Genomic DNA, 25,158 nt, shown 5'->3' with positions numbered 1-25,158 from the left:
CAGTCCAATCTAGGTGATACCACACCCACAGAATATTAAATGACAATTGGTCTATGCTGGTTTTCACACTCCACATGAGTCATCTTCCAATCTTTTCATCACACCTTGTCAATATCATCTGTCTATTCCTTTCTCGCTCATTGTTTATCCAGCTTCCCAATAAAACTATTAAGTTCAATCACTCCCTGTGGTAGCGAGTTCCACATTCACACCACTCTTTGGCTAAAGAAGCATCTCCTGAATTCCTTACTGGATCTAGTTGTGACTATCACATCATCAGAGTTGTTAGTTTTCAAATCCTGACAGCCAAACCTGACTTTTCCAATGTCTGCTTGCTATTGGAGCGATATGCATTTTGAGCGCTTGCAGTTTGTGTTTTATCACTGTTACTTCAATACACATTTTGTAAACAGAAATCGACCTGTTCTCAATTTTGACCATTTGACATGCACTGTATCTACAGAGTGCAGGTTGTTTAGTGAATCCTGAAAAAGGATCTACAAAGACATTTGAAAGCACACCATTAACCCAAGCAATATTCTCCACATTAACCAAGTAAACTTATGAAAAATATGCGCCATGAGGTTTTCTTATTCCATAGAATTTATCGCAAAGAAAAAGGCCATTCAATCAACCGGCCCATACTATTATTTACGCTCCATGAGACTCCTTCCAACTTGATTCCTTACACCTTATTTGCATAATCATCTATTCTTCTCTCCTTACATGTTTCTTTAGTTTTGCCTTTAAATACATCAGTGTTATGCACATCAACACCCTAATATGTTCTAAATAATCTCAGAGCAAACAGGTCCCTCCTAAATTATTTTAAACTGTTCTCACCCACTTGATCCCTCAGGGAGCAGAAAAGGAACAGATTATGTGAACATTTAATGTATTAAACAGGGAGCCATAAACAGATGTAGAAGATATCAGAAAGAGTAAGAACTGCCGATGCTGAAGTCTGAGATAACACAGCGTGGAACTGGAGGAATACAGCAGGCCAGGCAGCATCAGTGGAGCAGGAAAGTTGATGTTTCAGGTCGGGACCCTTCTTCAGAAATGGGGTTTATAAAAGATATCAGACATGGACACCACAGGATCAGATATGAACAGCCAATGTACTCCAATAGCTACTGCTCACATGCAGCAGAACAAACTGACTGTGGCATTGTACAAACTCATCAGTCATTCAAATGATGGCCAAAGGTGAGAAACTGAGCTTACCTTCCCCATTCCCAGTTCCTGGTAACCGAGATAACCCAAAGGAAGATTCGCTGAAACAGGTATCTGATTCTCATTGGTTACAACTCGACCATCTTTCAGTAATGGTAGCCAGGCGTAGCCAACTGCAGGGAAAGGAAACAAGGCTGTTAAAACTACTTGGCCAAAGATCGCACCATCGTTTGGCAAGCCACCAATGCTAGACATTTGCATCAGTGATACAGCATCCAGGAGGGATCACCAACAGCACTGAATTCAGTCAGATTGCAATGGAATACAATCCTTTATTAACCTGAGTGTCAGAGCTGATAAAGATTTAAAGGGGAGAAAGAAATGACACGTCTAGAAATTACGACAATGAATCTGACCTCAAATAAGGAGATTACCGCCAAAGTGACTACATAAAAAATTACACTGAAAGAAACTGAGTAAATATTCAACCTTGTAGTTAGAAAAGAAAGACCAATGCCCAGCTTAATGCATAAGCAAAATTCTGCAGATGCTAGAACACAAAAGTAAAAACAGAAAACGCTAGAAATACTCAGTCAGTCAGGCAGCAGTGGGGAAAAGAGAGTTCACATCCATGACCTTGTATCAACACTCTAGCCACAGATGCTTCCTGACCACCCAGGTATAAATGCAAGACTTTCTTCTCAAACGCAATGCCACGAGCTCAGCTCTTTTTACTTCAAACAAAATGAACTCAGGACCTTGTGATTCAATGGTTTCCCGTTTCTTGGTGGTGCTTTTGCTCGAATTGTCACAACTGACGTGGTAGAATGTGAACAACAAGTGATGCTTCTCATGTAGCTGGGTTGGCAGCTCCACCTTAATCTGAAATGCAGACAAAACAGAATTGAATATCATCAAAAAGAAGCTCATATTGCCTTAGCTTCTCATCTTACACGCATCAGGAGAAATGCAAGAATGCCAGATGTCAAACAATCACAACTTACACTGCAGGAGAGCAAAGGTGCTGATTTGTTAAAAACTCAACTCTAATTGACCGCGGTGTTACCATGGAGAATGCAACAAGGAATGACAACTTTGCCAAGTCTCCAGGAGAAGGAGAAGGGGAAGAAGATGTGGAAAGGAGGAGTGGAGGAAAGAGGGGTGGTGACAGTCTAGGACCAGAAGACATAATCTCAGAATAAGGGGTCATCCAATTAGGACAGAGATGAGGAGGAGCAGCTAGTGTCCCCTAGGAGGGTTTAAACTAGTATGGCGCACAAGTGGGAACCCAGAGCTGTAGGTCAGCGTGTGGAGTGATTGAGGAGAAGGCAGATCTTAAGTTAAATAAGTCTAACAGGCAGGACCAGGTTAATGAACACGGTGGGACTAGCAGCCTAAAGTGTATTCATTTTAATGCAATGAGTATAACAGGTAAAACAGAATGAGCTTAGATCCTGAGTTAGTACATGGAACTACAATGTTGTAGCCATTACCAAAACTTAGTTGAGAAAAGGGCAGGACCTGCAGCTCAATGTTCCTTGGTTTAGACCTTTCAGGCGAGATAGAGGGGGATGTAAAAGGGGTGGGAGGGTTGCATCACTGATTAAGGAGAATATCACAACTGCACTGAGATAGGGCTAATCCAGCAAGACCACATGGACACAATTTAGGAATAAGAAAGATGTAATTGGTATGATGGTGTTATACTATAGGCCTCCCAACAGAGGAACAGATATGTAAGCAGGTCATGGAAAGTTGTGAATACAAGAGGATTGTTGTTGTGGGTGATTTTAACTTCCTCAGTATTCACTGGGACTCCCTTAGCGCCAGGAGCTTAGATGGGGCTGAATTTGATAGGTGCATCCAGGAGGATTTCTTGAAACAAGATGTAGACAGTCCAACTGGGGAAGGGGCCATACTGGATCTCGTATTGGGAATGAGCCTGACCAGGTGGGGGAGCATTTTGGGTAATTCCAGAAGTTTTAAGATTGTTATGGATAAGGCTAAGTCCTCGGGTGAAAGTGCTAATTTAGGGAAAGCTAATTACAATAGTACTAGGCAGAAACTGGATAAATTAGATGGGGTGGGGTAGCTTTCTGAAGGCAAATCCACATCTGACTATGGGAGTCTTTTAAAGGCCAAATGATCAGAGCTCAGGACCTGCATGTTCCTGCGAGGATGAATGGGTGACAAGGGATATTTAAAGTTTAGTCAAAAAAGGAAAAGGAAACATATTTCAGCTTATTAGAAAACAGAAATCGAACAAGGCCCTCGAGGAGTACAAATGAAGCAGAAAATAACTTAAACAAGAAATTATAAGGGCTAGAAGGGGCCATGAAATCTCCTTGGCAAGTAGGATTAAGGAGAATTACAAAGCGTTTTATACATATATTTGAAGCAAGAGGGTAGGTCCACTCAAGGACAAAAGAGAGAATTTATGCATTAAGCCAGAGGATGTGGGTGAGGTCCTTAATCAGTACTTCACATCAATATTCACCAGGCAGAAAGATATGGATAATGGCAAGTTTAGAGAAGGGTACGTTGATACTCTGGGGCATGTTGATATTGAGAAAGAAGTTGAGATGGGTGTCTTGAAAAACATCAAGTTAGATAGGTTCCCAAGGCCTGATGGGATCTATCCCAGGATACTGAGGAAGACAAAGGAGGTGATTGCTGAGGTCCTGACAGAGATCTATGTATCCTCTTTATAGCCACTGGTGAAGTCCCAGAAGAATAACCAATGTTGTTCCTTTTTATAAGAAGGACAGCAGGGATAATCCAGGAAATTATAGGCCAGTGAGCCTTACATCAGCGGTAGGGAAACTATTAGAGAAGATGTGTAGTGACAGGATTTACTCGCATTTGGAGAAGAATGGACTTATTAGGGATAGTCAGCATGGCTGTATGTGGCAGAGGTCTTCTCACACAAACTTGAGTTTTTTGAGGAAGTGATGATTGATGAGGACAGAGCAGTCTGCAAAGACTTTACTAAAACATTTGACAGGGTCCCTCATGGTAGGCTGGTCCAGAAGATTAAGTCACATGGGATCCATGGTGAGTTGGCCAGTTGGATGTTGGCTTGGTCATAGAAGGAAAGAGGATGATTGTGGAGGGGTGTTTTTCTGACTGGAGGTCTGTGACCAGTGGTCTTCTGCAAGGGATCAGTGCTGGGACTTCTGTTGTTTGTAATATATACATACATATAAATAATTTGGATGAAAATGTAGGTGTCTTATTAGTAAGTTTGCAGACAATACGAAAACCAGAAGAGTTGAGGATAGTGAGGAAGGTTGTCAAAGGATACAGCAGGATATAGATCGGTTGGAAAGTTGGTGAAGAAATGGCAGATGGAGTTTAATCCAGGCAAATATGAGATGATGCATTTTTGGAGGTCAAATGCAAGAGGAAAGTATACAGTAAATGGTAGGACCCTTAGGAGCATTGATATACAGAGGGACCTTAGAGATCAAGTCCATAGCTCCCCAAAGTGGATAAGGTGGTAAAGCAGGCACATGGCATGCTTGCCTTCAACTGTCAGGGTACTGAGAAGTTTTCAAACCATAATGCAGCTGTATAAAACTTAGGTTAGACTACATTTGGAGTATTGCGTGCAGTTCTGGTCGGCACACTAAAGGAAGGATGTTGAGGTTTTGGACAGGGTGCGAAAGAAGTTTACCAAAATGTTGCCTGGATGAGAGTGTATTAGCTATAAGGAGAGGTTGGACAAACTTGGATTGTTTTTGCTGGAGCATCGGAGGCTGAGGGACGACTTGATCAAACTGTATAAAGTTATGAGAGGCTTGGATTGGGTGGATGTTTTGAGTCTTTGTTCCAGGGTGGAAATGTCAAACACTGGGGGTGTGAGTTTAAGATGAGAGGTGGAAAGTTTAAAGGAAATGTGCAAGTAAGTTTGTTTTACACAGAGGCTGGTAGGTGCCTGGGACGCGTTGCCTGGTGAGGTGGTGGAAACAGATACCATAGCAACATTTAAGAGGCATTTAGACAGACACATGAAAGGCAGTGAATAGAGGGATATGGATCGTGTGCAGGCAGATGGGATTAGTTTAGCATGGCATCATGATTGGCACAGACATGATGGGCCGAATGGCCTGTTCCTGTACTGTACTAAGTTCTCTCAGTAGGTAATGAGTCTGTGAATATTTTTTACCACAGAGGACTGAACAGAATATAAGGACTAAATAAAAACCAAAAGAACGGCAGATGCCGTAAATCAGGAACAAAAACAAAGTTGCTGAACTCCTGAAGTTCTGAGGAAGGGTCACCAAACCCGAAACGTTAACTCTGATTTTTTCTTCACAGATGCTGCCAGACCTGTTGAGCTTTTCCAGCAACTTTGTTTTTGTTCCGGAATATAAGGACTGTTCAACGAGCACTGTTATATCACAGAAATATATCGAAGAATGAATATTTAACTTTGGTTTTCGCAACAGTGATCTGGATGAGTATTATCTGTACTTTGTCCATTGTAATAGCCAAATGTCTACTGAAATCAGATTCTAAAATGTAAAGAAATCCACAAGCAGGAGTCCTACAGATCATGTACACAACAGAACTGGAGTATGAATTCGCGATGCATTCCAATATTGTGCCACTTCTTTACCTCATCGTAGAACTCTGGATTTTGATGGTGATGTAACACTACTGTGAAAGCATATTTTGTAAACACAGGACCCCCAGGTCTCCCATAGATACACTAGGAAGAAAAAAAGTAATCACACCAAGTAAGTTAGCATTAGTGTATATTTGAACAAAATACCTACAATCTGTGGCATTTCTAGTTTGGCACCTTGTCAACAGAAAATGGCCAAAATTAATAAACTTACTTAAAATTTCATCAAACCTTATCTGCACAACATGTCAGACACTGAAACAGTTTTGCTGTCCACATTACAAATAGGGAGAAGCAGAATAGGTTGGGGCTATTTTCCCTGGAGCATTGGAGGTTGAGGGGTGACCTCATAAAGGTTTATAAAAATACAAGAAGCATGGATAGGTTGAATAGCCAAGGTCATTTCCCTGGGGCGGGGGAATCCAAAACTAGAGGGCATAGGTGAGAGGGGTAAGATTTAAAAGGGACCTAAGGGTCAACCTTTTCATGCAGAGGGTGGTGCATGTATGGAATGAGCTACCGGATGAAGTGGTGGAGGCTGGTACAATTACATTTAAAAGGCATCTGGATGGGTACGTGAATGGGAAGGGTTTAGAAGGAAATGGGCCAAAAAGGACTATATTATTTTAGGATATTTGGTCGGCATGGACGAGTTTGACTGAAGGGTCTATTTTCTATGACACTATGAGTTAAAGAGGCACGAGAGAAGGTGCAGTCAGGATTCATAAAGGCCTCAAAATTTACAAATGTGTGGCTCTTTTCAAAAAAGATCCAAGAGATGATGTTTCAACATTTGAGGGAGACTAGTCCAAAATTAGAGGAATCAGAAATATAAGATAGTTACTGATTAATACAGTAAGGAATTTAGGAGAAATCTCTCATCTAGACAGTGGTGAGAATGTGGAATTCACTTCCACATGAATTCGGTGAGGAAAATGATATGGTTCCATTGCAGGGAAAACCAGGTAAAAACATGGACCAAGGATAAATAAGATTGTAGTCAATGAAGCAGATTGGTTGAGGCTTGATTGAAGCATTAACTACCAGCAGAGAACAATTAGGGCACCGGTCAGTTTCTGTACAATAATATTTATGTAATGTAGAATGATAATGAACAAAAAGAAGTGTTATTATTATCATCGTTTAATAATCTTCCAAGGAGGGTATTTTTTTTTTATTCAAACAAATCATCTATTTTGCTTTACAAAAAGGAAAATCCTCAAAATCAAAATCAAGACTAACCTTCAGAGGCTGAGAGTCTTCCTCATCACTGTCCCTGAACTCGATGCGGACTGCAATATTTCTTGCCTAAACAAAAATAGAATCTGTTATGTACAGACAACACAAGAAGAAATCGACAGACTAAAATATAACCAGATCCACAACACACAAACTCTCACAACATAATCTCTCACTATTTAAAGGTCAATGGATGAAAATTACAGCACCTTGCAGGATATCAAAATATTCATCTGCCAACCAAATTACAAACACTTGCAATAATATAGCACCTTGAACAGAGCAAAACATGTCAAGGCACCTCACAACAGCAGCATCATAAAACTTGAAAAAGCTATAATTATCAATCCAAGTTTAGCCTATGAAGGTTCCAAACGTGAACAAGCCAAAATGAGGTACAAATCGATTATAACACATGTTTTTGAGCAATTGCACTCACACAAAGCACATCAGATTGGTCAAGTTGCCTGTTATTTGGAGTAAAATTGGTGGTTCGAATCCCACCCGAGTACTTCTGGACATCACCTAAACTGAGACTACAGTGAAATGCTAACAGAGTGCTGAATTCACGTAAATACCAGCCAAATGTAAGCTGCTTAACAAGGCTTCATCATACTGGCCAGAAGGATGCACAAGGAAACCAGAAGTCCCTCACTGACTGGACAAGAATATCCCCCAGCATGAACTACGCCTCAATGGTAGCACATCTAGTCTGAGTCACAAGATTCTGGGTTCAAACCCACTCCAGGACTGGAGCACAAAACTGCAATCTGGGCTGACACTCCAAGGCAGTACCATAAGAGTGCGGCATTGTCAGAGGTGCCAACCGATGGATAAGAAGTTAAATGGAAGGCACATGTGCTTGCTCAGGTGAGCACACACGATTCGGAGATTCGTAGAAGAAATGAGAGCTCTCCCCAGCGTCCTGACCAATACTTATCCCTCAATCAGCAACATATGTTGGCAGGCCTTTATCACATTGCTGTGCAAAAATTAGCTGCCCTGTTTCCTACAATTACACTTCTAAAATACTTGATTGGCTTATAAATTGCTTTAAGACATTGGCACAATATAAATGCAAGTTCTTTCTTTCTTTGAGCACCACCACGAAAGATGGACTTATAACTGGACTGGTAATTTATCTCATCTGCATTTATAGCTTACTGTGCACAAATTGGCTTCCATGTTAGTGTAATTCACACTGGCTATGCTACAATAGTTCTTTGAGACACTGTGAGGATAGAAAGGTGCTATAATCAATAATACTTCCTCCTATGGCATTAAATGCAATTTTAATGAATTAATTTGCTGCTGAAAACACAATTCCACAAAATTGTGATAATATGAATGTAAGAGTACGTGCTCATTGCTGTAACTTTCTCTAGAAAATTGTCCAACTGGAAGCCAATCACCAAAACTGCTGCCATTGAAGAAAATGGAAAACTCCATTTTTCTACAACCTTTCCTGCTCTTAATAAAATTCACATTATTATTGATGAGAATATGTCAAAATAATACATGACACCATTACATCGCAAACCTGCCAAAACACATTTTAACTAGACTGTGCCATATGGGACTTCAATATGGCAATAAACCTTATGAAATCCCCATACATCTTGTGCACATATGTTTCCTGAAATAGAGATTGTTCTTCTTCAACTAAGTTTCAAAATCCAGCACCAGAAACTGATATACACTTAACAGCAAAACACTCAGACCCAAATCAGTGCTGTCTTTGAACCACCTAAACCCCCAATCAGCTCAGATTGTCACTTGTTCAACTGCACCAGACAGAACAAATGGGTCATAAATCCAATCCAGGTCGAAGCCCCATAAGCTGACAGTGAATTGGATGGTAGCTGGGATACAATAATTGGGTTCAGGTTTGATCGACTGGGTTTGGAGTAGAGGGGAGAAGAGTTAGCCAAAAATAGTGGATTCCTCAGCACAGTCCAGTGATCCCTGGTCGACATGGACATCAAGCAAAGGACTGAATTGGGTCTGTTTATGATTTTAGCTTTGAGACAGTGTTGAAAAATACACAAGGGATGATGTGGGTTTTTATTTGGGTCAAGCATCATTACCATTATGATATGGTCTGGATGCCTCCCTATATATGAGCTCATTTAATATATACCATGAAGACAAGCACTTGTTGAGACGGATGCCTTGAAATTCATCGACAATTATTTATACTTAATTATTTATATTTAAGATCTCAGCCTTTTACATAGACTGCATTCTATACTTAACCATGTTACGGCTACATTACATGACACAAGAGAACCTACTGCACTACACTGTGCTGTGACTACTAAACGTGAGACGAGTAACTTTATACAGCAAAGTTACATGCCACAATGCCATTGAAATCAATTTATGGTGCACTTCCTTTTTGAAATCTATGCAATAATGGGGCGGCAGCTAGATTTGCCCGAAAGCCTCCAAGATGCCCAGGAACCATCAATCACAGCGACAACCAGAGAAACGTTGCACCCCCATGAGTAGAATTGGTGCTGCTCTGCCAACCACAGGCTGGTGCTCTGGCGCACTTGTCTCTGATTGGTTGAGTAGGCAGCTGCCTTTACGTGGCAATAAAACAGTGGCTGGGCCAGGGGTGAGCTGCAGGGGAGTGGGCAGTGTCAAGGCTACCCAGGGTATTCTGTGATTGCCAAACCAACAAATCATCTGGTGGAGGAGTGTACAATTCTACCCGTGAAACTACTGGATTGTCATAGATGCCCAATGTGTTCCTTCAGGGAAGGAAATTTGCCGTGCTTATCCAGTTTGGCCTACCTGTGGCTCCAAATTTCTGAAGCAGTCTAGTACGACACTACGTTGTACCTCAATGACAAATAGAGATAGGTAATAAATGCTGGATTTGTAAGCAACACCCATTTCCCACGAAAGAACAAAAAAAGATTGTGACCTGATAAATAAGTGATCTTGAGGCAATCAGAGCCCGAACAAAACATCAACGCTCCCAGCAACAGAAGGAAGAACCAATATAAGTGGAAGACAGAAATAATTTTCCATAAAATCAAATGTTTGGCAATGGAAAATTACATGAGATTTTCAAACACATTATCCAACAATCAGAACTCTACAAGTACTGAATCTCACAATCTTTACTCACTTTTGCAAATGATTTTTGACTGTCATACTTCAGATGCTTTGGATAAATATACAAATGATTGTTATAGGTTGTGAAGGGTTGGGAAAGCTTTGCTATACATGGAACAAATTCTTCCACTTCATGAGTAACTGTGACCTTGGAACCATTTTCAAAATGTTTCACCGGGATGTACGAGGTGTTAACACAAGCTACAAAAAACACAAAAATACCGTACACATCAGATTTGGAATTTTATGAAGACATGATCTTAGCCATAACAATAATTAGTGTTTACATTGCACCTTTAAAATGGCAAAGCATTCATAAGAGTGATATCAGACACAATTTGATACCTGGTCACACAAGGAGATATTAGGACAGGTTGTCCAAATTCTTGGCCCAAAAGGCTGCTTTTAAGGAGCATCATGAAAGGGAAGGGAAACATAAGTAGTGATAGGGACAGAATTTATGATTTTAGGGATCCAAGCAACCGAAGGTATGGCTAATAATGGTAGGATAAAGGAAACTGAGATGTGCAAAAGGCCAGAAATGTGGAGGGTGGTATGTGGTTACAGAAGCTATTGGAGGGATTTAAATGGAAGGATGAAATTGTTCAAGTAAACTTACTCAGAAAATCTGAAGCCACATTGTCGATGTTGATATCTAAGTTCCCCAAAATAACAGGAAGTTTAGACATCTTTTCTGGTCTAATTAAACAGAAAACAATTGAGGAACAGAACTTTAAATTATGTTTTAGACGAACAATACAAAAAGGCAAATGACAAAATGCAATATTACAATTCTCTCAAACCACACTATAATACAACAAATACAATTTTAAGAGATTGCAAAGAGTTGATTTCGTTACAAGTTCAAGTTCAGCAGGTAAGGGAAGGACAAATATAATGCTGGCCTTTATTTTAAAGGGAATAGTGTATGAAAGTAGGAAGGTCTTGCTAAAATTATGCAGTGCATGAGTCAGACTACAGCTGGAATACTGCGAAGAGTTTGGAGCCTCTTATCAAAGGGAAGATATACTGGCTTTGGGGGCAGTCCAGAAGAAGTGGATCCAGGTTGATCTCAGGCATGGAGGAACAGTCTTATGAAGAGATTTAGTAGGTTGGGTCTGTTCTCTTTGGAGTTAAGAAGAATAAGAGGTAACTTTACTGAAGCATACAAGTTGGTTCGGGGACCTGATAGGATATATGCAAATAAGTTGTTTCCCCCTGTGGGAGAGTCTAGGACTACAGGGCATCATCTCAGAGTAAGGGGTTGACCGGTTGGAAGAGAGATGGAAGGCGATTTTGTCTCTCACAGCGTAGTGAATCTGTGGTATTCTTGACTGCAGAGGAAAGTAGAGGCTGGATCAATAACTATATTCAAGGCCATGATGGACAGATTTTTAATGAGTAAGGGAATCACGGATTTTTGGGGAAAATGCAGCAAAGTGAAGTTGACGATTATCAGATTAGCCATGATCTCATTGTTTGGTGGAGCAGACACAATGGGTTGAATTGCCTCCCTCTGCTTTTATGTCTTTTGCTCTATCTTCCATAAAGTCAACAGTAAGAGCAAAACATGAAGGAATCACAGTGGACTGAAACCAAACAGATTTCAGAAACACTTGATTTTTTTTCACAACATTTACCAACGTAGCTTTAAGATTGGTACCAAATATAAAAGCTCACTCACTTCCTGAAGTCCAACAACAATTTTAGCAAGTCTTCATTGGAGAGCTTATTGCTATCTTGTCTGTAAAGGGCTGAGAAGCGAGCAGTCTTGTCAAGAGTTCCTTGATTATCTTTGAAGATGGGCCTAATGAATAGAAATGCTTACTGTAAATAAGAGAGCCACTGAGGAAAGACACCTGTTAACTAAAAAAATGCAATACTCAAACATTAAGAGAAAATGTCAGAAAGATGGGAATATTTTTTATCAAATAGCATTTTCTTTGTGAACCCCTACTTTATAATTTACTTACATCAATATTGTTCCGTAACAGCTACCAGCATACAAGAGTGCAACAGTCAAATGTAATATACTCCTCCACAAACTGGGGGGTGTCGCTGAACGAGAGATCTTGGAGTATAGGTTCATAGCTCATTGAAAGTGATTTCACAGGTAGACAGGATAGTGAAGAAGGCGAATGGTACATGTGCCTTTAATGGTTAGTGCATTGAGTATAGGAGTTGGGAGATCATGTTGCAGCTGTACAGGACATTAGTTAGGCTGCTTTTGGAATACTGCATTCAATTCTGGTCTCCCTGCCGTAGGAAATATATTGTGAAATTTGAAAGGGTCCAGAAAAGATTTATAAGAAGGTGGTCAGGGTTGGAGGATTTGATCTATAGGGAGAGGCTGAATAGGCTGGGGCTATTTTCCCTGGAGCATCGGAAGCTGAGGAGTGACCTTTTACAAGTTTGCAAAAACGTGAGGGGCATGGATAGGGTGAATAGCCAAAGTCTTTTCCCCAGGTTAGTGGAGTCCCCAAGGCATACGTTTAAGGTGAGAGGGGAGAGATTTAAAGAGGACCTAAGGGGCAACTTTTTCACACAGAGAGTGGTGTGTGAGCTGCCAGAGGAAGTGGTGTAGGCTGGCAGATATGAATAGGAAGGGTTTAGCGGAATATGAGCCAAATGCTAGCAAATGGGACAAGATTAATTTAGGATATCTAGTGAGCATGGACAAGTTGGATTGAAAAGTCTGTTTCTATGCTGTACATCTCTATGACCCTAAATCTGTCATATTATCATTGAAAGTTTAACAGCTTAAACTATGTGTTTATGAATCTGGATTAGCCTTAAAGGGAAAAAGATAAGAGGGACAAGAATTCAATAAAATTTCACAGTCAAAAAACAGGCCATTCAGCCCAAATGGCCTATGATGGTGTTTATGCCCATGAGCCTCTACGCACCATTCCTCATCTCACTCTGTCAGCACATCCCTTTCTCCATCTTGCACTGATGTAGATCCTTTTTAAATGTGACAACACTTTTAGCCATTCCATATTGACAGTAAATTCCATATTCTAAACACTCTCCTGGTAAAGATTCTCCTAAACCCCCACATTGGATTTATTGGCAGCTGCCCTATGTTGTTGAGTAGCACATTAGGTGACAAATTTAATTTTAAAATATCCAGTGTTGGTTACAGCAAAACCTCGTGCCACTCAATCATCTTTTCCCCGCAGCACTGTACTTTTTCCTTCCTCGGATAATGATCCAATTCTGCTTTGAGGACCACAGCTGAATCTGCCTGCCTCACACTCTCATTACAACTTGCTGCCTAAAAAGGCTTTTCCTCGCATTGCCACTATTTCTTTTGCCAACAAATTTATTATTAAAAGGTTAGTTAAAGTTTAATAAGCGAAGACTTGAGCTTGTCAGTCTCTTGGCTTAGGACTCGAGATCTTTCTGGATGATAGCGTTATTTTGAAGCTATCAAGACGTAGTTTGGAGTAGCTATTATGGGGAGCCTTAGAGCAGGGAGCAGACCTGACGATGTTTCAGAAGTGAAAGTAAAAAACACTCCCAGTAGAAATGTGGAACTGTCATCCACAAATAATAATTTGAAATCTGAGATAGATAACATTTTCGTTAACAAAGGGCAAAGGTGGGGAAATGAACTTGCTTTCTGTTGCCAAGTTCCTCCATATCCAATTTTTCCAGCATCCACATTAGTTACGTAGAATTATACAGAATGCACAGGACGTGAACGGACCACATTCTGCTTAATCAACCAACACTGAGTTTACGTTTCACCCACGCCTTTGACATAATAGCCCGAAATACCACAAGTGTCCGCACTAGCTTGTTTTAATGCAGCACACACTACAAATGCACTATTTCATTTAATAGTACATTTGGGAACTTAATTTACATTCAAACATTTGAGGATAGAACATTTTCTGAGACACCCAGTTGCTTCAATAGACTGAAGATTAGCAGCTGGAAAATCTGACTACATTGAATAAACAACACAGATTAAAAAGTGACGGCCTAGAACTATTATCACCAGACTACTGATCCTGAGACCCAGGTGATAGTGTGGGGATCTAGGTTCGAATCATGTCTTGACAGATGGTGGAATTTGAATCCAATAAATATCTGGGATTCAGAATTTAATGATGGGGCGGGGGGGAGGTGGCGGGGAGAGCGGACGCCCTCTTTACCAGTTGTAGCTGACATGTGATTCTAGACCCACCAGTAATGTGGTTGCTTCTTCACTAACCTCTGGGCTATAAGAGATGGGTAATAAATGTTGGCCCGATGGCCATGAATAAAGAAAAGAAATTCCACTGTTTCAGGCTTTAAAATCTATGAGATGATTGTATGCTGGCGATTTTGTTCCCTCTTACCTTGCAGCCCAGGCAAAAGGCATTCTGTACTGTCCAAGTCTCGCACAGGCTTGCTTGGCGTTCTTCAATACTTTCTGTGCAACCTGCAATCATGAATGATTGATCACCAAATCAACTTCCTGTGCTAAAGGACACTTGCAGAGTACAATCTATTGCTAAAATCATCATGTACTACAGTAGAGTATAGAAAGGTAGGAAATGGAGTCGGCCATTCAGTCTGTCAAGCCTGCTTCACCAGTCAATACGATTATGGCTGATAGAACACTTCAATCCCCTGAACCCTGTACGCCACTCGTAACCAGAAAGCTTTCAAGCTCCACCTTAAAAATATTCAAAGACTGAGCCTCCACAGTGGTAGAGAATTCCAAAGGTTCAAAATCCTCTGAGTAAAATAATTTTTCCTCATCTCAGACCTAAATGCACCCCCTTACTTTTGGGTTTTATACACCCCACCCAGGGGGTCATGACCCCCAGTTTGGCCATGAGCTGGAATTTTGAGTTCCCGAGTGCCAAGGCAGAGAGCCAACTGCTGCAAGGTCCCTCTCAATTGGCTACTACATTTCCTACAACAGAAACCGCGCTTGTGATAAAGCACTTCAAGACATCCCGAGATCATGAAAGGCGCTGTGCAAATGCACGTCTTTTTGAGTAGAGACAGTAGCTAAACCACTAACAGATTGCCTCGCTAGGTCTGTCGTGTCATAGTATAAAGGAAAGTGGATAATCCTTTTCTGACAGTCGTACCTTGGTTGAATCAGAACTCTTCATGTAGGGCTCTGCACACTGAGTGATACCTCCCTGCAGAACCTTCTCCACACGAGCAACGAGAAATATGTCTTGATGAGGGCATGTGACAGAAAAAATTCCCTAGGCAAAAAAAAACAAATTCAAAGGTCAATACTCCTTAAAATAGCTTTCGATTCTAAAGGTGTTGTCAATGCTGTCACGCTACTAATGTATCAAGGCAGAATAAAAATATGGGTTTGAATAATTTTTTTTTACATCTTCTGAGCGAACAACTTTATGGACAAATTAAACATATTTCTATAAATCTCTGTTGTGTTATGATTACATGATTATTCAAAACCTAGAATGTACAGCATTTTAACCTACTTGACCCAGTTGTTATTTTCAATAATTAGAAATAAACATCTATTGTGAACAGTGCTGTAAATTCTACAGGTTTTGACTGACTATATAAACATTTCTAGAAGGCACTGATTTCCAAAGGAAAGTCGATAGGTAACATTTATTCCACAAGATAGGAACACATGGGATTGGGGGTAATGTATTAGCTTGGACTCAGGATTGCTTAACACACAGAACTCAGAAATTGCTGGAAAAGCTCAGCAGGTCTGGCAGCACCTGTGAAGAAAAAATCAGAGTTAACGTTTTGGGTCAGGTGACCTTTTCTCAGAACTGATGGTAGCTGGGAAAATGTTGGTTTATATGCAGAAGATAGGGAGTGGGAGGGGGTAGGGTGTAAACGATAGTTGGGGATAGAGACCAAAGAGAAGAGCAGTTGGACAGACAAAGGAGTTGATTACGATCTGGCGAGGAGGGTGAATAGCTGCTAATGGGGACTGTTAGTGACTGACAATAGGTAGTGTGTAATGGCAGGCTATGTGATAACAAGGCCTGGTGTGTGGGGTAGGGGGCTAGGACATGGGAGAGTTTAGGCCCTGAAGTCTGAAATTTTGGCCTTTGTAGCTGGGTGGTTTGGACTTTAAAAAGAGCAGTCTGCTTACAACAGTAGAGGGTGTTGGTGAGGCCATATCTGGGTACTGTGTACATTTTTGGTCCCTGCATTTAAGAAAGAATAGACTGGTACTGGACTTCAGAAGAGATTTCACTGGACAGGTTCCTGGGATTAGGATAAAACAGGTTACACCTTTATACATTACAATTTAAAAGAATGAGGGGTGATCTAATTGAAACATACAAGACTTTGAAGGGGCTTGACAGGAAAGATGTTGTGAAGATGTCTCCACTAGTGGGAAATCTTGAATTAGGGGACATAGTTACAAACTAAGGGAACACTCATTTAAGACTGAGATGCAAAGGAAATCCTTCTTTCAGATGAAAGTGAATGTCTGGAATTCTCTACCCCAGAGAGTTGTGGAAGATTAAACACTGGAATGATTTCAAGGGAGGTTGTCAGGTTTTATTAAATATTGAGGAGCTGACACGAAAGAGGACTAGCGAACTGGGGCAGATCGGCCATGATCTTATAAAATGGCAGGGCAGGTTTGGGGGCCCTATTTCTTATGTTCATCACTCAGCAAACTGGACGTCCAGAACAATGTTATATTTGTCCATAAAACTGTTCACTTCAAAATGTTTTTAGACAGTGAGGGACCCTTCGGCCCTTCAGAAATCTTCTACTATTCAATGAGATCATGTCTGATTCCATTTACCCAGTGTCCCTTAGCATACTTGATATTAGCAAAAATATCTCATGTAACGTGCAGCAGTTCAGAATCCTTTGACTCAACTTGTATGTTCGCTCATTGAAGTTATCTGCTTCCCAGAATGGATCACTATCTCTGTCTCTCCTGTGGGGAGGTCAACTATATCCAGTCCATTACATCCACCATTCACTTTCTCCTCTGTTTCCCTCTTCGAGATGTTCCATTGATCTCCCCCAGCAGGCTAATAACTGTTTCTACCTGCTGTCGGCTCTCATGGCTTCACCACGTTATAGTGACTTTCTTTGATGGGAGGCACTCATTTGCTGTGAGCGGGAGTTACATTTTAAAAATTTTGCAGCATTCCTTCAACTTCAAAGAAGATCTATTCCCACATCAATTTAAAGGAACTGCTCCTTAAGCCACGGAAAAGAAAACTTCTCAAGTCGGAGGTGGGATATAGTGGCACAAGGAGCTTCCATTCTCACCTGTTTGGGATACTGTAACAGACTCTCAGGAATGCCATTGATGTACTTCTGCGAGGTGGTTAAAGTATCCCCGCCATTCATAATGGATGTCGAGTTTGAAAACATGTGTCGAACTGATGCGTGATTTAGATCAACGTGGAAGTCAGCCGAGATCTTTCGACTATTTTTGATATCAAATAGTGCCAGGGTGACAAAGAAAGGCTCCACCTAAAACATTATAAAGAAAATATGATCTGTACAACATTGCGCAGGTGTTGCAGCATGGAAACAACCCATTTGGACCAACTTGTCTGCGTTGACATTTATGTTCCACATAAGCCTCCTGCCAGCTTACTTTGTCTCACCCTATTAGCATATCCTTCTACTCCTTTCTCCCTGATATGGTTATCCAGCATCCCCTTAGAAGTGTCTACACTAATCAGCTTAGCTACTCCTAAAGTAGTGAGCTCCACATTCTCACCATTCTCTGAATAAAGAACTTTATCTTGAATTCTGATGTGATATTAACAGTTCCTAGCTTTAGTCTGCCTCAAGTGGAAATATTTTCTCTACATCTACCCATTAAGCCCCTTCATAATTATGAAGGTCTTAATCTCTGCTTTCTCGAGAAGAATGCATGGGACTGTTGATAGTTGGGATCCCTCGGGTCTGCCATGAATCTAATGAGAATCTTTTTTCTCGTTGCACCTTCTCCCTGGCTGTCTACCCATTTTATGACATGGAGACCATTGAACTTACATTGGTCGTAGGTCCCTCTTCATTTTCAGCCACACAGCTTTGCAAATTGAAGGACAAATCATTGCATTTCACCAGAAACCGCTTTCCAAATTTCTCCTCGAATGGCTTCACATCTGGTTCAATATTCGAGAAGTCGAGTTTCTTCAATTGAAGGAGAAAGAAAATTAGTCAAACGATTGTTGTGATCCGAATGCGCTGCCTGAAAGGGCAAAGGAAGCTGATTCAGTGCTAACTTTCAAAAAGGATTGGACAAGGAGAAATGTGCCTGGCAACGTGGAAAGAGCAGGTGAGCAGGAATAAATGGCTAACTCAAAATTTTAACAGCATGTAAATGTACAATGGGCTGAAGAGTCTCCTTTGACGTATAATTCTGTTAACATCTTACATATCAGTTTCAATCAATTTTGCCAACTCTCCAATTATTTATATGCAGGCATGTTGAGGTATTACAGACTAGTTAAATTCTGCCATGCAGAATTATAATAATTCGACTGCAATACATGAATTCACGCAAGGCATAACCTGTGCTAACCACATCTTCATGCTGACACCAATTACCTTGAACATCGAGATTTTAGAAACTCTCAGTATTTAAATTAATTCCTCCAATTATTGGACTGGTTTCATGATGAGAGGATTGCCTGACCTGAGAGATAGAATATACGAAGCTTATGTACCCTGGAGATGGCAAGAACCAGAGGTGATATCATTGATACACGTAAAATTCTTAAGGCGCTTGGCATGCTAACCGCTGGGAAAAATGTTTGGGAATCGGGAACACCAGGTCACAGTCGCTGGTAAGGGTTAGGGCTGAGAGAAGAGAAATCTTTTCAGTCAGCGAATCTTTGGAAGGCTCTGCCTCAGACAGCAGTAGATGCTCTCTTCTTGAAGACAGAGATCAACGTATTTTCATACGCAGGGAATTAAGGGACATTGGGATAGAGTCCGATTGAGGGAGAAGATCAGCCGAGATCTTACTAAATGCTTCTGAAGTCTCTCAGGATTAAATAGGCTACTCCTGCTCCTATTTATTTTGTTCTGTGTTCTCATGATATAGACATCATCCGCCAGACTGGCATTCATCGTCCATCTCTAGCTACCCTGAAGAGTTGGTAGTGAGCCACTGGTAATGGATGTAGTAGGTCCAAATGGCTTGTCAAGCCCCTTAGATGACTGGGAGACTCAATCAACTCACTGTGGGACTGGAGTCACATATGGGCCCTCACCACATAGAGGCTGCAGGTTTCCTTTTCCAAAAGACATTAATTAAGCAGTCCAGGATTGTCCAATATTCTGGCAGCTTCACGGTCACTTTAATTGATCCCAGCTTATTTTCTCCCAGATTTTGTTCTGAAAACATTGACTCACATTCTTCCACAACAATGGTGGGATTTGCACATGTGTTTCCTGGATTAGTGGTCAAAGACTCCAGATTACTCATTAAGACCGAAGCTCCATCTGAACTCTGCATCTACAGCAATGTCCTTAGTTCTTAACCATCCTCTGACATGGCAAGCTTTAGTTCAGGGGCAATTAGGGATTGGCAACAAAAGCCAGCCTTGCCAACAACACCCGAAGCCCACAGAAAGAAATTAAAAACCACTGATTTAAGACAAACGGTGAAGGATCCAATGGCAAGATGAGAATAATCTTTTTAATTCAGCAAAAGGTTGCAATCTGCAATGCAATGCCTAAGAGTGTGGCGTAAGCAGATGCAGTTGCGGATTTCAATAGGGAATTAGATAGTTACCTAAAGAAAAATATTTGCAGGGCTACAGAGGAAAAGTCAGACAAATGGGTCTGGGTGAGCTGCTCTTGCAAAGAGCCAGAATGGACCTGACGGGCTGAATGTCCTCATGTACTGTCATAATTCTATGACCTATTCAACTTATGTCCCCCAGATGCCTGCTCCCTTTGCTGAAAGCACAGGTCCTCTGTCAAAAACACCAGTGAAATGTCAGGTGTAGCTTACTTTGATGAATGTCTAAATCAAATCCAACCTCACCTGTGTATCTGCATCCAAAACAAAAAGTTTTAATCTCCCTTCATTCTTCTTAGTTTCTATATCTCTTGTGCTCTGTGAAGGAAACAGACTGTAAATATTCTGCCTTTGCCCTGAGAAAAATGAATATTGCAAACCTAAAATAATAGAAACTGACGAAGCTGTGAACAGTTGATCAGGGCCTGAAAGTAAAAGATAGGTTTCCAACTCAGGCATAAAACCTCCATTTACGTAGTGCAGTTCTTGTCGTCGTTCGTTGTTTTCACATTACTCCATGGTCTTACCCTGTCCTCTGTCTGTCATCACCTCCAGCCCTACAGATCTCTGAGATCCCTGCCCTACTCTACTTCTGGCCTCTTGACTGTCCCTCAATCTGCACTGTTCCACTCAACTGCCTGGCTGAGTTCCAAATTCTGGAAATAATTCCCCAAACATTTCTCCCATCCTTGAAGACACTCCATAAAACTCTAACCCCTTTCACCAGGTTTCTCATCACTCGTCCCAAGAGACCTTTTTTGTGGATTGGAGTCAAACTTGGTTTGATAATTGCTCCTGCAGGTTGAACTTGAACATCTAGAGGTACGAACACTATCTGGGCACCCTGAAGCACTGTTAACTGTATGTTAATTAAGTTGTTAAGACACAAAGGTGAAGGCTCTTTTTAAGTTAGTTATACCTGCAGAGTACTTAACTTTTCATGGCCAGTGGACACCATGGGTCCTGGGGTGCATTACACCCCACATCAATGATATTTTAACTTAATCCCCTAGTTTTCTTTTATGATACACTGACCCCACTAAGATGAGTCTTTAATGACTTTTGAAAATAGTTTTAGTTTTCGTAAAAAAGAGTAATTACAAATGCTGTGACAATGGGTTAGTAGGTAGGAAGCAAACGTAGATAATGCTGCATTCTGTGAATACACCCATTATGAAGAAAAGTATTGGTGTCTGATGTCATATCTCATCAACAGCTTGGAACCAATTAAACGTAACAAGTGTCACAGCATCCCTACACCCCTCTCACTTTTAATCATCATTTCTAAACGCTCGCTTTCCCACCCCTGGCCTGTGAAAGATTACTAACTCTTCAGAATCCATTTCACCTGAGGCAGAAGATTCCAGATCAAAGACACCCTCAGAGATCTGGGCACAAAAATCTTCACTGATTCAAGTTCTGCACTGTCAGAGGTGCTGTCATCTGGGGGAGACGGTGAATAAAACAGTGAATACAGATGCCGCTGATTAGGAGGTCAGCTCCTGCAAGACTGTGTCATCAGTTTTGCTGCTGGGAAATGTGGGGTCAGGACCCTATTTGGTCCTGTTTTTGGGGCCCTGAAACCGGTGGGAAGATTCAGCTCATTGTATACATCACATCCATATTTCCCCTCAGTCTCCCAAACCCTTTCAGTGGCAGAGAAAGAAAAAAAAAAGATTTTTCCCCGATATAACACAGTGTGGAGCTGGAGGAGAACAGCAGGCCAGGCAGCACCAGAGGAGCAGGAAAGTTGATGTTTCGGGTCGGCACCCTGTTTCAGATTTCTAAAGAAGGGTCCCGACCTGAAACGTCAGCTTTCCTGCTCCTCTGATGCTGCCTGGCCTGCTGTGTTCCTCCAGCTCCACACTGTATTATCTCTGACTCCAGCATCAGCAGTTCTTACTATCCCTTTGAGTGAGACTCTTCCCTGATACAGTTATTGCCTTACAACTGCTGCTGGAGTAACTAGCCTGGATAATATTACATTTGTCTCCGTTCACAAGTAAAGCTGGAGTGAAAACCTAAATAGATTAACTGGCTGACCGCAACATTAGCTACAGAAATCATTTTTTTCGTGGTACCTTAAGAAAAATAAACCTTTGCAAAATACTTGGGATTATGTAACCACGGTTACCACTCCCCAACATTATTTTCTTATAAAGTCCAAGGGATAGGGCAGATTGTGCAGGAGGCCGCGGAAGGAGATGATCTCACTTGTTAAACAAAAACAAAGTTGCTGGACAAGCTCAGCAGGTCTGGCAGCATCTGTGAAGGAAAAAAAAGAGTTAACGTTTCAGGTCCGGTGACCCTTCCTCAGAACAGATGCTTTCCTTCACAGATGCTGAGCTTTTCCAGCAACTTCTGTTTTTGTTCCTGATTTACAGCATCCGCAGTTCTTTCAGTTTTTATCTCACTTGTTAAATGGGTTTTCCACTTTGGATACTGATGAGCGTGATCGATCGACAGGGAGATGCAGTCAGAGCCAAGGCAGTGGCACCATGGGTAGCTGAACTGCACAGGAGGGAAGAAGTAGAGTGGACAAGCAGTACTGATTGGGGAACAGTCAGACAATTCTACGGTTGGTGGTCTGACCAACAGCATGGTCTGTCGCCTTCCTGGTCCAGAGACAAAGGTGTAACAAGCTGGCAAATATATCTGGATAGCACGGGCGGCCAGAGATCTTGGTCCATGTTGATGATAACATGAAAAGGAGCTTTCAGGGATTGAGGAAAGAGATTGAAAAGCAGGACTTTCTAAGCAGTAATCTCAGGATTATTCCTAGCCCTGCGTGCCAGTGAGCACAGACATTGAAAAATTGAACACGAGGCTGGAAAACTGGTGCAGGATGAAAAGCATCAGACTCTGCAGCATTGGGATCAGTTTTAGGGCCAGTGGCACCTGTACAAGATGGACACTTTGGCAGGACTGGGACTAAATTCCACGTGGGGACATTTGCTCACGCAGTTGGGGAGAGTTTAAATTAGATTGACAGGGAGGTGGGAACCTAAGACATAGCTCAGGTTCAAGGGAAGCAAAACTCGTGACTGAACGTAGAACAGCAGAAAGTAAAAATGGAAGCATCGGCAAGCATCAGTGGGCTGAAAATGGAAAATAATGTCAAAAGGCCTGAGAAACACTCTCTCCGAACGCACACAGCATTTACAAAAAGGGTGGCGATTTGAAAGCCAAAGTACAAGTAAATGGATCTGATTTAATTGCACTACAGAGATGTGGCTACAGGGTAACTGAGCTTGCGAACTGATTATCCAAAATTATTATACATTTAGCAGGTATGGGCAAAATGACAAGGTGGTGGGCAGCACTCAAGGGATGACATCAGTATCTCAACAAGTGAGTATCTTAGATCAAAGGACCAAGATGCAAAATCAGACTGTGTGGAGCTAAGAAATATCAAGGAGAAGTAAATGGTGGTGGGAGTTGTTGACAGACCACCAAACAGTAGTGGTAGCATTTAAAGAAATACTACGAGTCCCACAACAGGTATACATCCCTCTATGCACAAATACACAAAAGGTTGAATCAGCCATGGTTTTTGCAAGGAGTTGACGATTGCATTAGACCAAAGGAAGTGGCTTATAAGCTTGCCAGCAATAATGATAAACATGAGGACTGGGAGCAATCTAGAACCCAGCAAAGAAGGATCAAGAAAGTGAAAAGGAAAAGGAAAACAGAATATGAGCAAGCTAGCTACAACTTTAAAAGATGGCAGTTCAGGTTTTATTGACAGATGAAAGGGAGAAGATTAGCAAGGACAAATGTGAACCCGTTATAAGTGGGGGCCGGAAAATGTACATTGGAGAACAGGGAAACAGTAGAAAAATTAACAAGTTACTTTGCATCTGGCTTCACAGAAGAAGATAATCTCCTAACATACTAGGTGACTTGATATAACTGAGGAGTTAAAAGATACCTATATTAGTGAAAAGGTAGTATTTGAAAAACTAGCTGGGATTGAGGGTTGATATATCTCCTGGATGAGATAAACTTCATCCCAGAGTGTTGAAGGACACTCGTTATAGAGATAGTGATTCACTGGTAGTTATCTTAATAGATTCTGTAAAAGCAGCTGCTGATTGGAAGGTAGCAAATGTTACTCAACTACTTAATAATACAGGAAAAGGGAGAATGGAAAACTTCAGAGCAGTCTGCTTGACACCAACAGTTGAAAAGCTATGATCTGTTCTAAAGACTGAAATAACGGAACATGGATTTAGAGCAGAATCATAAAACTGAGCAGTCAACATGGATTTCTGAAAGGGAAAGCATGCTTGACAAACTTGCTGGAAGTTTTTTTTTGAGAATGCAAGTTGTAGTACAGACAAAAGAAAACAAGTGGATGTGATGTATTTGCAATTTCAGAAGACTCTTGCTTCTAAAGTCCCACAAGGGAGTTAAAATTAAAATTTTTGTTTTAATTTGGAGGAGAGAATAGTGGTATGGATTGAGAATTAATTAAATGACAGAAAGCAAATTGTAGAAATAAAAAGATCATTCTCACGATGGCAAGCTATTACTATGGAGATACTGCAAGGATCAGTGCTGGATTAACAACTCCTCACAAGCTATGTAAATGATTTGAACCTGGGGACCAGCTGTATTCATTCCAAATTTGCTGGAGACACCAAACTGGGTGGAAAATTGCAAGGAGAATGCAGGAAGGCTTCAGAAGGATTTGGACAAGGTAAGTGAATGGGCTAGAACTCGGCAGATGGAATACAATATGAATAAGTATGAAGTTTTTCATTTTGGTACGAAAACAGAAAGCAAGTGTCCAAGGGACCTGAGTGTCTTTGTCCAAAGTCACCAAAAGCTAGGAATTAGGAAGGTGAATGGTCTGCTGGCTTTCATCACAAGGGGATTTGAATAAAGGAGTAAAAACATCTTGCTGCAGTGGTATAGAGCCTCAGTAAGACCTCACTTAAAGTACTGCATAGAGTTTTGATCTGCTTATCTAAGAAATAATGTACTTTTCATTGAGGGAGGGCAACAGAGATTCACCAGATAAATCCCTGGGATGGTGGGCTTGTCTTCTGAGGAGAGGTGAGGAAAGCCAGTCTGTAGTCTCTAGAGTTCTGAAGCAAGAGAGGTTTCTCATTGAAACCTTTATAATTCTAACAGGGCATGAGAGGGTGCATGTGGATACGATATTTTCCTGGGCTGGGAAAGCTCAGCAGGTCTGGCAGCATCTGTGAAGAAAAAAATCAGAGTTAACGTTTCGGGTCAG

General features: G+C 41.2%; 1 protein-coding gene across 1 annotated transcript in view; it reads right to left on the bottom strand.

The window, feature by feature from the left end:
* LOC109912814 (dedicator of cytokinesis protein 9-like) overlaps positions 1-25,158 on the bottom strand; it is a 274,157-nt gene that overhangs the window by 66,479 nt on the left and 182,520 nt on the right. Inside the window, exons 6-17 of the mRNA XM_048598409.1 lie at positions 20,160-20,231; positions 18,155-18,295; positions 17,417-17,623; positions 15,265-15,387; positions 14,521-14,603; positions 11,856-11,978; positions 10,791-10,870; positions 10,185-10,372; positions 7,049-7,114; positions 5,798-5,890; positions 1,935-2,058; positions 1,228-1,349 (exon numbers count right to left, since the gene is read on the bottom strand). Coding sequence (XP_048454366.1) covers positions 1,228-1,349; positions 1,935-2,058; positions 5,798-5,890; positions 7,049-7,114; positions 10,185-10,372; positions 10,791-10,870; positions 11,856-11,978; positions 14,521-14,603; positions 15,265-15,387; positions 17,417-17,623; positions 18,155-18,295; positions 20,160-20,231 — 1,422 coding nt within the window. The remainder of the gene's footprint in view (positions 1-1,227; positions 1,350-1,934; positions 2,059-5,797; positions 5,891-7,048; positions 7,115-10,184; positions 10,373-10,790; positions 10,871-11,855; positions 11,979-14,520; positions 14,604-15,264; positions 15,388-17,416; positions 17,624-18,154; positions 18,296-20,159; positions 20,232-25,158) is intronic.

This window comes from Rhincodon typus, chromosome 6 (genome assembly GCF_021869965.1).
Source record: "Rhincodon typus isolate 14 chromosome 6, sRhiTyp1.1, whole genome shotgun sequence".
NCBI lineage: Eukaryota > Metazoa > Chordata > Chondrichthyes > Orectolobiformes > Rhincodontidae > Rhincodon > Rhincodon typus.
Note: the sequence above shows the minus strand (reverse complement) of the source record. Positions and strands in the feature narration are given on the sequence as shown.